The 13,862-nt window shown below is 45.0% G+C and overlaps 1 protein-coding gene across 1 annotated transcript in view; it reads left to right on the top strand.

The window, feature by feature from the left end:
- The window catches only part of Bpifc (BPI fold containing family C), a 59,251-nt gene extending 45,421 nt beyond the window's left edge, over positions 1-13,830 (top strand). The window contains exons 14-18 of the mRNA XM_075954796.1: positions 442-509; positions 7,286-7,328; positions 9,276-9,339; positions 10,657-10,733; positions 12,558-13,830. Of these exons, the coding sequence (XP_075810911.1) occupies positions 442-509; positions 7,286-7,328; positions 9,276-9,339; positions 10,657-10,733; positions 12,558-12,680 (375 nt within the window). The 3' untranslated portion in view covers positions 12,681-13,830. The remainder of the gene's footprint in view (positions 1-441; positions 510-7,285; positions 7,329-9,275; positions 9,340-10,656; positions 10,734-12,557) is intronic.
- The last annotated feature ends 32 nt before the right edge of the window (positions 13,831-13,862 follow it).

The following is a 13,862-nucleotide window of genomic DNA, read 5'->3' as shown; positions in this document are numbered from 1 at the left end:
AAAAACAGTACAATGAAGCCAAAGAAAATTACACACATGAAGGAGAAGAGCGGTTAGGAAAAGCAACTTTAAAGAGGGGGCTGACAATATGGCTCAGTGGTAGAATACTTGCCTAGCATGCAACACTGCCAAAAAAGTTAATTTAAAAGAAACACTCAAACAAGAAACTTTTACACCCAGCTCCCTTCTCTGCAAGACAGTATTCCCCCCTCCCCAAATTTAGACCAAGCTGGCCTTGAACCTCCTCCTTCTTCAATCATCCAAATGCTAGAATACACTCAGGCTGCCCTGCCCAGAGGTAGAGATACATCTTTGCAACATTTCCCGAATAAGGGAAACGCTGGGCTTGGGATGTTTCCACTGTACTCCTATCATGGAACTATTATACCTGTAGTCCAGATCAGCCCCTCACTTCAGTAACAAGGGATTTCTCATCTTCAGATTGCTAGCACCAGTGTTGGCCTGGCTATTTTGGGACAAAAACTGATCTGCTCCTTGTCGCTGAACAGGTAAGTCAAATCAATTGATTTGACTGCTGGAAACCTCGGTAACACATTAGTGAGCCTTCCCCAAAGACAAAGTGGCCCTTGAGAAAACAAATGTTTTCCCACTGTGGGACTGTGAGTCGGCGCAGCACTCAGCCCCTAACAGAACAGATAATTTCAAAGGCTGAACTCAGTAAAAGAAAATTACGCTTCTGTTTTTCTCTTCCTTCCAATGAGAGCAATGGTAAGATAAAATAGAAACAAGGTCATTGTAAAGATAATTCTATCAGCACCCATTCTGGTGATGGCTAAATTGCTCTTGGTGACTCAAAGGGGAGTATATTGAATGGGGTTATGGCAAGAAGAGGGGGCATGGGAATATATTCAGGTGCTGTGTGCCTCTTTAGAGATTAAGGGATCAAGTTTCAAATCCTTTCTCACTGGCCTTATGGCCATAGTCAAGTCTTGTCTTAGGGTTAGTATTGCTGTGATAAAGCAGCATGACAAAGAGCAACTCGGGGAAGAAAGGGTTTATTTTGCTTACATGATTACAATCTGTTGAGGGAAGCCAAGGCAGGAATTCAAACTGGGCAGTAGCCGGGTGTCTTAGTCAAATCTGGGTAAAAATCGCTATATTGTTTAGAGCCGCTGCCAAAGGGAAAGGCAGCTCTTCTAGTTCAGGAATCATGAAGAAGGGCAGAGATGGTGTCTCAGTGGGAAAACTCCTTACTGAATACCTGTGAGGACCTGAATTTGAATCTCTGACACCCTGGTGGGTGTGGTGGTGCACAGTTTAACCTCAGTGCTGAAGGGCAGACACAGGCAGAAGATCCTGGGGACTTGCTGGCCAACCAGACTAGCCAAAACAATGAGCTCCAAGGTCAGTGGGAGACCTTGTCTCAGAAAGATAGATGATAGATAGATAGATAGATAGATAGATAGATAGATAGATAGATAGATAGAGGATGGATAGGTAGGTAGGTAGATAGATGATAGACAGACAGATAGATGATAGATGGATGGATAAATAGGTAGATAGATGATAGATCGAAGATAGATAGATAGATAGATAGATAGATAGATAGATAGATAGATAGATAGATAAGTAAAATATTGAGGAGGACATCTGGCATGGACTTCAGGCCTTTACTGGTGCACACACAGATAAGCACAACACACACACATACACACAAGGCTTTAAAAAAAATATATGAAGAATGTCAGGGTAGAAACGGAAGGAGTCTGAAGGTGGTTCCTGCAGAAGATGCTGTATTAAATTCAGACATTGAGCCGGTTTGGGGCAAGGTTTGTGGGTCAAGTCTCACTTGGCCAAAGAGCCAGAGAACAGCTTAGCAAGGCTGCCTAGGCTGGACTGAGAGGCAGTCTTGTCCTCAGCTGTGGGAGCAGCAGCCCCGCCTCCCAACATCGCTGCCCCTCCTTCCTCTAGGACTCAGCCTGTGGCCTTTCAGGCCAAGCCGGTTTGGTTTTTGGCCTTGTCACAAGGGAAGGGCACCATTGGGGAATCCAGGAGACAGACATCAAAGGAGAAGAGCCAGGCAACAGTATCTCCAGATAAACTCCCAGCATGCCATGGCCTTCTCACCCACTCTGGCTGAACTGCTTAGCCTTGGCTGTGCAGATAAGAAATGCAGAAATCACAGGCAAACCCAAGGGGGTGTCATTATGACCAATCAGAGAGCAGGCCTAGCTGGGTTGAGGTGCCAGCACTGCCGTTTATCGCGTAAGTCTCAGGCAGGCAAGTTAGCTAACCTCTCTGGATCTCTGTTTCCTTCTCCATAAAACGATGCTCTGATAAAAAACCTGCTTCAGGGGTTTGTGGCATTGAGGGTCCTTAAGTGTACACTGTCTGTTTGCTGCCCAAAGAATGCTGGCTGTAACTATCACTTGACATTTCTGTCTAGTCCCAGCAATCCGAAAGGAAACGTTCAATTACACAAGCTCTCTCTCTCCTCTGTGTGTCCATCTGTCTTTCTCTGTCTCAGTCTCTCTGCTAGGGCTCAGACTCAAGACTTTACGTGTTAAACAAGTGTTCTCACTCTCAGCTACGCCTTTAGCCCCTACAATGTCATTTCATGAGTGTCCCTATTGAGAGAACCCCCTCACTCTTATGTGGAGGACGCCGTCCTCTACTTCTCTTTATTGTTGAGCTTTAAAGCCTCCTAGGTCCTTCACCCAGCAAAGCACCCCTTTTACTTCACTTAAATCTTTCTCCTTTTATTCTTCTCTCATACATTACATCCCCGACTGCAGTTTCCTCTCCCTCCCTCTCTCCCAGTCCCTCCCACCCTACTCTCTTTTCTCCCAGATACATCCCTCCTCCATCCCCCTCCCACAAAGGAGCAGGCCTCCCAGGAGTATCCAACAAACGCGGCCTAATAAGTTACAATAAGATAAGGTGCAAACCCTCGTATCAAGGCTGGGTGAGGCAACGCAGTAGGAGCCACAAGGGGGCACTCACACCTGACACTCCCTAGATAACCAGGAACCAGAGGCAGGACGGAGACCCAGGAGAGAACCGCCTGTAACTTCAGCGAGCGCTGGAGGTGACTTGAGGGTCACGGAGCTTAGATAACTTACTCTCAAGGTCACAGAGCCATCCAAAGGCCACAGCACAACCAGAACCTGTTTTCAAGGTCATGGGTGTTTTCCTACAGTGTTACCTTGCCTTTGGCAGAGGGGTGAACTAAGACGTAGAAAATGGCACCTAGACCTGGAACTTAGGAAATAAATATGGCTGTCTGGACCAGGACACTCATGAACCTGGTGTCATGCAGAACTAGAAAAGACAATAAATCATTTCTCAGTACTAAGCATTGAAAAGCAAAAGAGAAGACACAGAACAGAGTGTCCTGGATAGAAAAGGCACACAACCCTGTTCTCACTGCTGGCACCAAGTAGAGGAATGGACAAAAGAAGTGGACAGTTAGGGATGCTGCTAACAAGCCTGACCTCTCTGGGAATGTCTAGTCAGTGTATGCAGTCAGGTGGATCTGGATTGGATTCTGTTACCTGGTAGCTGTGCGAACCTGAAGCAAGCTCTTCAAGCTTTAAGTATCAGTTTCCTCATCAGACAGACACCACACCTCTCACCTCTGCATAGATCTGGTGGACAAGTGGGTGGGGTGATGGATAAGAAGCCCTTGGCACGAAGCCTAGCCATTGCTACCAGTCCTGGTAGTTAGTTCTCTCTTCCCATCCCAGAATCCAAGTTTGACCACGTAAGGTGGGGAAACTGGTCCCCAGAGACATGACAAGTCAGAGAAGCCTTAAAAGCAATATAGCATTGGCCAGGTGGTGGTGGTGCACGCCTTTAATCCCAACACACGGGAGGGAGAGACAGGCAGATCTCTGTCAGTTCGAGGCCAGCCTGGTCTACAGAGTGAACTCCAGAACAGGCTCCAAAGTTACACAGAGAAACCCTGTCTCAAAAAAACAAAACCAAAAAGCTGAAAATCTGTAGCACCAGCCCACTACATCATAAAACAGGTTCCCAGTGTTCTGTCATGGAGCCTCCTCAACTAAATAGAGTTGAGTTTGGAGGCATCTCTAGTATATAGTAGGTGTTTTATAGATCCATAGACCATGTTAAATGATACTCTCTCTTTCTTGGTCTTCATTCAGAAAACTTAATTCTAACCCTCAATCTACAAAACTCAAGGCAGTCAGGGCCAGGGGAGATAGCTCAGTCAATGAAGTGCTTGCTGCACAAACAGGAGTATCTGAGTCTGGATCCCCAGAACTAACATAAAAAGCTAGTGAGGTGCTAAGACAGATGTCTGTAACCCCGGAGCAGAGGAGGCAGACAGGAGGATCCCCAGAGCTTCATGGTCAGACAGGGAGTTCAGGGATTAGTGAGAGACCCTGCCTCGAAACATAAGGTGGAGAGTGATTGAGAGTGACCTCTGACCCTCACACATAAGGACACATGCACAAATACATACATACCTGCACACACATATGGGAATGTGTACACACATACCCAAAACACCTGGAGGTAATCAAACATACATTATTGTTTCTCTACCCATCAACACACACACACACACACACACGCATGCATGCATGCACGCACGCATGCACACACACCACAACCCCTCCCAAGCAATGTAGTCAGAAAATACATATGCAGCCAATTACTAACTCGCCTCCTCGCAGGTGGGTCGGGTAAATATTTCCCAACATGCGCCATCAGGAACACATATCCAGAGAGAATGCATCTGTGTTTTCATCATGAGGGTGCTTTTGGATTGTTGGCAAAGGAAGAAACTCTAAACAGAAAATTTCCAGGCTGCTGGAGGAACTCCCATGAAAACACTGGGGAATCCTTACCCACTAAATGGGTAGTTCTTCCAAGAAACCTTTAACTAAAGGTCAAACCCACAGCCTGCTGGGTGATTTGTGTTGTTCTGTTTTGGTTTGGTTTAATTTACCTTTAGGTTCAAGGGCAATTCTACTAGAGTTTAAAAGGAAGACCCTCAAGCAAACAACCTGTAAATCTCAACAGTTACCCACAGGAGGAAAAGGAAAAGTCGTCCTGTTTGATCTCTGCTAGGAGGTCAGCCCTGAAGAAGCAGAAGCAGGCAAAAAAATGGGGAAGAAAGGCTCAGATAAAGAGTGAGAGGCCCAAAATGTGAGGGAAAGCACCATGCTCTGGCTTCGAAAGCTCCTCAACTGCTGGTCCTGGCTTTCAAACCCCCAACCCTAGCTGCTCCTCCCCCTTCCCCACCTTCCTAAAACTTTCTTTAGAATGTCTTCAACCTCAAAAGGACCCCCAACCCCTGGATTCCAGTTAGCACTTCCTACCCATCCCTTCTGTCTGCTCCTCTCTCTACATCCAGTAAGGATTTCTTAAGCACGTATTTGAACTGCTCTTGGTCCAGAGAACAAAGAGAAGGACAATGGTCCCTGCCTGACTTGGGAGAGGAAAGGAGGAACAGGCAACTAGTGGATATGAAGGGTCACTCTTGAGGTGCCTATAGAATGCTTTCCTCAAAGGACAACTTGCTTTGCCCCACGACTGTCGTCCCCAACTCCATGCTCTCTCCCACACATACACCCTTGTAAACCCACAAAAGAACACTGGCATCTGCACTACTTTGTATCCTCCTCTACAATTTTAAATTAAATTCTTCGCACGGCCAATGCATGGCTGAGCATTGGATAAGCCCCTGAGAAGCTCTTGGCTCTCAGTCATCTCTCCACACTGCAACCATCATCTTTCATCTTCAAAACCTTCCGTGGATTCTTTGCTTTCCACAAGATCAAATTCCACATGGTGGGGTCGCCGTGTCTGCCTCTCCAGCGCCATTTTACTGTGTCCTCACTGTGGCTTTGTCCCCTCAAGGGGCCACTGCCAGGCCCCCTTCCTCCTGCTTTTCATTTTAAATGCTATCCATCCTCCCTGTTTCAGCTCAAGGAGACTTTCCTTGGGAGCCTTCATGCATCAACCAAGTCAGGTCAAGTGCCTCTGTCACATGACTCGATGACTCGTTTCTTCCCTTCAGAGCATTTACCTCAATTTGAAATTAAACTTTAATTGTCGGGATTTTTTGATAACGCCCCCACCTCCCACCAGGCTGTGAACTCCCTGAGAACTCTGAGTCTGATTTTGCCCACAATCATCTCCAGCACCTTCCCCTTAACTGACATGGGTTAGGTGCTCATGAAACATCTTCTGGATGGACCAATAAAGTCATGCTTAGTGCTGGGATGTACTGAGATATGTACTCAATGCCGAGATACAGCCATTAAGACTGGATCTCACTCCTTGAAAAGTTCATGGTTACAAACTGAAACAGAAACAGGACATAAGGCATTGGGTAGTAGGACTTATCGAACTTGTCTCTCTTGGCACGCACAAGGTTGGAGGGGTGACCTTGTTACGACCTTGCACTTGACTTTCCCTCTTGGCTTTTGCTGTATCAATTTCACCATATTGACCCAGGTCACGTATGACCTTTCATCATGCTTAAGAGTTTGCAGCTTTACTCTGGTTTTCAATCTAGGAAATAAACTTTCTCTAAAACTTTTTGAATAGGCTGTATTCTCCATGTACCTGCAGGATGATAGACCTCAGTGCCACAGGCACACTAAGTGGGCTCTGCCACTATGCCTCACCCCCAGGCAAGATGCAATATTGTTTGTCTTCAAGGAAGACAATCTTTTGATTTTACTTCCTTCCCAACAGCTCTGTGGCCCTGCAGTAAGAGTTTGTTCTTAGTAGCTGCACTTTAACTATCAGATGAGGGAGTCGAACAGAAGATAGTTCAAAAGCCAAAGTCAGGCTCACCTCATGGTTTGAGCTGGGATTGTCTTTTTCAGAACCGGGCCAGTGGTTTTGTCTCGCCAGTGTCTCTGCAGCCAGAGACAAGAATCCACTCGTAAAGGAGGCTGCCGGCATGCGAGAGATCTCATTACAGATGGTTGTGAGTGACCATGTATGGTTGCTCGGACCTTTGGAAGAGTAGCCAGTGCTCTTCTGAGCCTTCTCTTTGGCACATAAATTTAACCTTCTTTTAAAAATTGTTTTTTAGATTTATTTAATGTATATGAGTGTGTTGCCTGAATATCTACGCACCATGGGCCTAATGCCTAAGGAGGTCAGAAGGGGTCATTGAATGCATGGAACTACAGTTACAAATGGTTGTGTCCCTATGTGGGGAGATGGGGAACTGAACCCTGGTCCTCTGCAAGAGAAAAACTCTTAAGTCTTAGCTGCTGAACCATCTCTCCGCCCCTATAAATCTACCTCCCTTTAACCTCTTCCTGTTTCCTTTCAGGTTCCGCCTCTCTTTGCCAGAGAACAGACATAGAGATGTGAAGGTAGGGAATGCAAGCTCAGGGTACCCTGGAAAGGGCACGAGAAACAGAATTCTGTGTATGCGCTTTTCTGTGTCTCTGAGTCCTGGATTTCTCCACAGTTTTAGCTTTGAATTTTTTTCTTGTTCATGTGTTTGGTTGATTTTGCGGCACGGGAGACTGAACCTGGGTCCTTTGTGGTATTCATTTATGAAACCCATTAGCTTAGCAATATACTTTTACTCATATTGCAAGACTTTGAAAAGAATTGGAAAGACTATGTGAGATGCTAGAAAAACGGGCATTCTTTAAACAATCCTCTAGAGTTAAATTTAAGTGGTATTCAGGCCACATCCAGCTTGGGAGTGGACATGTTATCTTAGCTCTTTTTCTGTTGCTGTCATAAATACCATGGCCAAAAGCAATTTATAAAAGAAAGGTTTGTAGCCAGGCCATGGTAGCACATGCCTTTAACCCCAGCACTTGGGAGACAGAGAAAGGTGGATCTCTGTGAGTTCAAGGCCAGCTTGGTCTACAAAAACTAGTTTCAGGACAGACTCCAAAGCTACAGAGAAGCCCTGTCTCAAAAAACAAAACAAAACAAAAAAGGTTTATTTTGGTTTGTGGTTCTGGAGGGGGAGTCCATAACGACAGGTAGCAGGTACATGAAGTGGGTCCATATCCACACACACAGGAAGTAGAGTGGATAAACAAGAAGTCGGGTGACGCTACAGAGGCTCAAGGCCCACCCCCAGTGACATACATCCTCCAGCAAGGGAAAGGGTTAAAGGGTTCCATAACCTCCGAACGGCACTGCCAACTGGGGACCACGTGTTCAGATACATGAGCCTGTGGGAGACCGTTCTCATTTAAATCCCTACACTCCCCAACAAGTAACATGGAATGTCTGTACTCCTAGACGTCAAGAAGGTCAGCCAAGTCCATGGCTTCCTTTGCTCACAAACGGTCCTATCATAGAACGTGGAAGCACGTTATCAGACTTCCTGGGTAGAGCTCTGCCTAGCGCATGCTCGGCTGGACGTGACCGGACGTGAACTTTCATACTTTCATTCTTAACGTCAGTCTTTGATGTACAACGTCTTACTGAGCCTAGCAATGCTCAAGACGAAGGTTCCCCCTTGTGACATTAACATTCTGTGTAGTGATTCTCCTCTAGGGTCCACTTAGTCCTTTAGGGACCTCTGCTATTGCGGCCTGGAATGGGGAGGAGAGCGATACCGAAATAGATGTTAGAGATGTTTCTGAGCTTCCCATAGCATGCCAGCCAGCCCCAGACAAACAAGCAAATCCATCCCAAAATATCAATAGTACTACTATTTGGAACTCAGGTTTAGAATGTGTGAGAATAAATATATGCTTTTGCAAGCAGTTGTGGGTAGAAATGGTGAACAAAATTGCATGCACTGAAAATAATATAGAAGAAAAGAACAGGCCATTGGAGCAGGGATGGAGGTAGGGATCACTCGGCTGTTGAGAGAATCTGCTGAAGCCCAATTCACTCAGCACATCTACAGCATGATAGATAGGTGGCAGATAGAAAGTAAATAGTGGCCATTCTTCCTGCCCTTAAAATAATTGATTTGTCTACGTAGATGGAGAATACACATAATGGTTTCATACCTTAACTCTGAGGCCAGGCTGCAAGAGTGAAGTCCCACTGTGTGTTCTTAGGTCACTTAGCCACATCCAACCAAAAGGTGGCAGTAAGACAGGACCAGATCTGGAGATGTTAGTCAGGTCAGCGAATTTAGCTGAGGCTCAAACAGATGTTTCATTTCAGGGAAAATTCTGAGATTAAGAGTCAGGAGCTAGCTTGCACCTGCAGGGGGAAAGTCTAGTCATAACTTTCTATCTAGCTGAGTTCTGGGGACCTGCACACCCCCAAACCAGGCTTGATGCTCTCAGGGAGCCTTGATTTAGCAACTGATAAAGTCTCCTTTTTCATTTTAGGTCGTGAGGTTTGAGAATATCCTCTCTTCCATTCTTCACTTTGGAGTCCTCCCTCTGGCCAATAGTAAGGAATCCTTTAAAACATGATGGGAGGCCAGGCGGTGGTGGCGCACACCTTTAATCCCAGCACTCGGGAGGCAGAGGCAGGCAGATCTCTGTGAGTTCGAGACCAGCCTGGTCTACAAGAGCTAGTTCCAGGACAGGCTCCAAAACCACAGAGAAACCCTGTCTCGGAAAAAAAAAAAAAAAAAAACATGATGGGACTCTGGGATTGGCCACACTCTCGGTTGTGTTTAGAACTTTCTACCCTGATGCCTGTAGAGTGTTATTGTGGATTTGGCTCAGAGCCAGAAGTTTGCAGTGTTCAGCAATAACAGCTGAAGCAACCAGTTAACAGGATTATGATTGCTAACAACACTGTTTACACATTCAGCGAGCAAGGCTAACTTGGCTTGAGTTAGAGAAATAGAACTCTGTCCTTAGACAGTTATGTCTCCTTAAGGTTAACTAGAAACGATATTAGGCTCCCTTGGACTACTGTCTGGGAAGACACACTTTAATGAATGTCAATCCTGGTTCTCTCCCCCATCCAGATGACTTACAAAACAAAGCATCTGGAGTTTTTATATTAGACCCAAAATGTTCCCAAGTCCATGAATTAAGAATTTTCAAAATTGGAGACTGGATTAATAGTTGGCAACTATCTTGAAAGCACAAAACCTGAATTCAATCCTCCAGGAAGCCCCCTTCCCCCCCTTTTTAAATGCTGGGCACAATGGTACATGCTTATAATCTCAGTGCTGATGGAGGTAGAGACAGGTGGATCTCTTGGATTCACTGGCCAGCCTAGCCTACTTGGGAGTTTCACGTCAATGAGAGACTACCATCTCAAAAGCAACAACAAACCGAGGTAGTGAATGAAAGTGAGAAATGGCACTGAGGTTATCCTCTGTCCTCCACACATGTGCACACACTACACACACACAATACACCCCATTATTATAAATATACATATATACATGTATATATATAAACAGGTATTTATACATACATATATATACACTATCTTTTATGACTATGTAGAAAATGAAAAGCATAGTCAGACATGGTTAGTACTTAAATGGGAGGAAATGGACAATATTTAGTTTAGTTTGGTATCCAAATACACATAATTTCAGGTATTTTTTATTGAATATAAATTAATTACTAATTCATCCAGCAAAATGCTAGGGACATATTACTGTGAGTTAAAACAAGACCAGGAACAATGATAATATAAACTATTAAAACGCTTCTAGTTCCACCTCTTTCTAAAATGCCAGCCCCCAAAAAAAATCAGTTCCCACGCCTGATTACCTTACACCTTTTTTCTACATTCCAGCAAAACTGCAGCAAGGGTTTCCTCTCCCCAACCCCTACAATATCTCATTCGTCAATTCAGACATTGAAGTTCTGGAGGTAAGGTTCCTAATCTCCTCTTCACTATTGATTTTCACAGTAGAACAAACTTCCTATTTTGTTCGTTACTTATTTTTTAAAAATACATTTACTTTATTTCATGTGGATATGTGTGTTCATGAGTGTGTGTATGTATGCCATGTTCCTGCTGGTACCACATCAGATCCCCTGGAACTAGAGTAACAGTCAATCATGACTCAAACACTGTAGGTATTAGAAACCTAGCCCAGGTCCTCTGTAAGAACAAGGCGTTCTCTTATCCACACAGCTATCTCTTCATTATTATGTTTTATTTTGCTTTCTTTAGACTTTTACCAGCCCAAGGAGTTTTATAAACAGAACATCCAGCTATTAAAGCTTATAATTAACAATGAAAAATTTAAAAGTCAGACCAAGTCTGATTTCACTTTGAAGTCACATTTAAATCACTCCATAGTATAAGAAAAATACTTTTAAAAGTATTTTATTTCACCAGACAAGCTGTAAGGCTGACATCATTAATCCCATTTATCTAAGAAAGTAGACCCAAAGAAGTTTAGTGTCTTGGGTAGAAAGGAAAACGCTACTATGTTAGTTAGAAGTTAGCATCTCTCTTTGCTGTGACTTAATGTCTGACAGGATACAATGTAAGAAAGGGTTTATTTTGGCTTACAGCTCAAAGGGATACAGTCTACCACAGCAGGGAAAAGTGTGGCAAATGTTAGGGTCTGAGAGAAGCCTCCAAGGAAAGACCAATAGCCACATATGAAAGAGCGCTTTATTAATCCCAACATCGGGGTGGCACATGGCGACCCCCCGAAAAAGGCCACAAGCTCCTTTTAAGTGGAGTTAGGGGAATTCCAGGGAAGAGGGATTAGTCTGGGGGCTGATTGATGGGAGATTCTAGTGGTTAGGGACCTTCCAGCAACAGGGTAGGGAAAGCTAACTTTAGTTATCAGGAGACTAGGTGGCAGAAGGTGGGGGGAAGCCCTGCTGAGACAGCAAAGGGGCTTTGGGGGCCTGCTGAGCCAGAAGAAGGGGCCCTGGGATGCCTGCTGAGCTAGCAGAAGGCTGTGGGGCGCCTACTGATTGGCTGCTCCTAAACTGTGGTTTTCCTGAGGACTGTCTGTTTAGCTCTGTCCCATGCTAGTGAACCAAAACTAGGTCTTTGTGGGGCTACTAGTAGAGTCTGATCTACCCTGCCCCTCAAGCCCTCTCAGCAGCAGTTAGAAGGGTTACAGTCCACCACAGCAGCAAAAGGTGGGGCAACAGAAACAGAGAGACCTGGTCAGGATACAGTGTCCAGGAAACCCACTAAGTCCTAAGACCTCAAGACACTTCCTTCAGCAAGATCTCACCTCCTAGGTTCAACAACCTTCCAAAGCAAAGCGGTGTCACTGGCTGGTTTCTAAATATATGAGGCTGAAGGATTAAAACCATCACAACAAAGAACCCTATGGATTTTAGGATTTCAGCCATTTTCAGAATTGGGCCCTAGTGAAGGCTGTTTCCTGGGAGATGGTTACTAAGTAACTTCACAAAACTGCCGCCCCTTCTTTTCTACTTGTTGTTGTATTTTGGAAATTAGAAACAGGTTTCAGAAAGCATCTCCCACTTGGCCACTACTTCAAGCTCACTCTTCCCACCAGCTTTCCTCTTTTCCACTCCCTAAGTCACATCTAGCGACAATGATCCAGAATAGCCTCTTCACATCAGGAGCCTTCACGTAGGGTACAGAGGCAGGGAAAGGCTTGAAGCCTTAGGGCCCAGCAAGGAAACTTTTCTCCCACAGGAAAACCCAAATACGCCTTTGGTTTATTATTCTTTATTCTGCATACTTTTCAGGGTTTCCTTCTGATTTCTACTGATCTGGCGCATGAAACAGTCTCTAAACAACAACCAAATCTCCACACCTGGGGAGGTTTGAACCTGCTAAACCGACCATGGAGAGAACAGCCAATCCACTGATTGCCGGTTCACAATTCAACCCAGGAAGTAAACAACATTCCGTCCCATGGGATAACTGTAAACCTGGAAGAGGAAGGCCCTGCACCCCGGGTATTAAAGCCCTTGTGAAACAGTTTCTCTCTGGGGTCCTAAGAGACCTAGAATAAGGCCGACCGAGTTAAAGGGCTGAACAGGGACAAGGCAGTGGGAGGGGGATATATGTATGTCAGCATATGTAGCATGTTGTGTGCCTGTTTTTATAACCTGTGGATAAAAGTGAGGTTTGTAGATCTGAACAGGTGGCTAAGGAACTTGTCTGTAAGTGCACTGGTAGGTGTGTGTCTGTGCGTGTGTGTGTGTGTGTGTGTGTGTGTGTGAGTGAGTGTGTGTCTAAATCATGTCTTCTCTTTAGAGACTGCCTTCTTTAGTTGGATTGTATGTTTTATGTTTACTATGACTATCCTGTGCTTAATTAAAATTGTTTTCTATCAATGTCAGTCTCTGTGTGTGAAAACTCCCGTCCTGAATTTATTTTATTAAAATATGACAGAAAATGGCAAAAGCTGATGTTCCACAAATATCAATATTAAAAGGAGTTGCTAGCCTCTTAAATCTTCCTGTAGTCATCCTGTGTTGTTTGTTTAAGTCTGAGGCATCCTCTCTGGGATGGAACAAAAGTGGCAGAGCGGCCTACGGAACCAAGACACTTTACAGCTGCCATCAGTGTTATTCATCATCTGGGTGAGACGGAACAGGGGAACAGGATGGGACAGCCAGGATGGCTAAGTGAAAATGCACAGAAACAACACCCTCTGTTTGTACGCTGCTTGGGTTCTTGGGTAATGGAAGAGCACTGTTAAGTGCTTAAAGCTCTGGCCTGGTGACTCCTCCAGCTTCATTCCTGAGATCTTCACAACCTCTCTGTGTAGAATTATTGCTGGGACCATTTGGCATCCTGGCCTCCAGCTGATCTTCCCTGTTAGAGATCTTTACTTTCCTTCTGATTTGAGTTACTGAAAGCTGTGTCAAAGTTGTTTACCAGCTCAGCTTCACGAGCACGTGTTGCCTTGGCCTTGAGGATCAGAGGACAAGGTTTTCACCTGTTGGCCCACCTGACTGTTGGGTAGATAAGCCTCCACGGTGCTATTGAATAAAGGGCTGCTTACCAGTGACTAGAGGTCCGTGTCTCTGTCTCTCTGTCTG

The sequence above is a fragment of the Microtus pennsylvanicus genome, chromosome 20 (assembly GCF_037038515.1).
Source record: "Microtus pennsylvanicus isolate mMicPen1 chromosome 20, mMicPen1.hap1, whole genome shotgun sequence".
Classification (NCBI taxonomy): domain Eukaryota; kingdom Metazoa; phylum Chordata; class Mammalia; order Rodentia; family Cricetidae; genus Microtus; species Microtus pennsylvanicus.
This window is presented reverse-complemented; position numbering and strand designations above follow the sequence as displayed.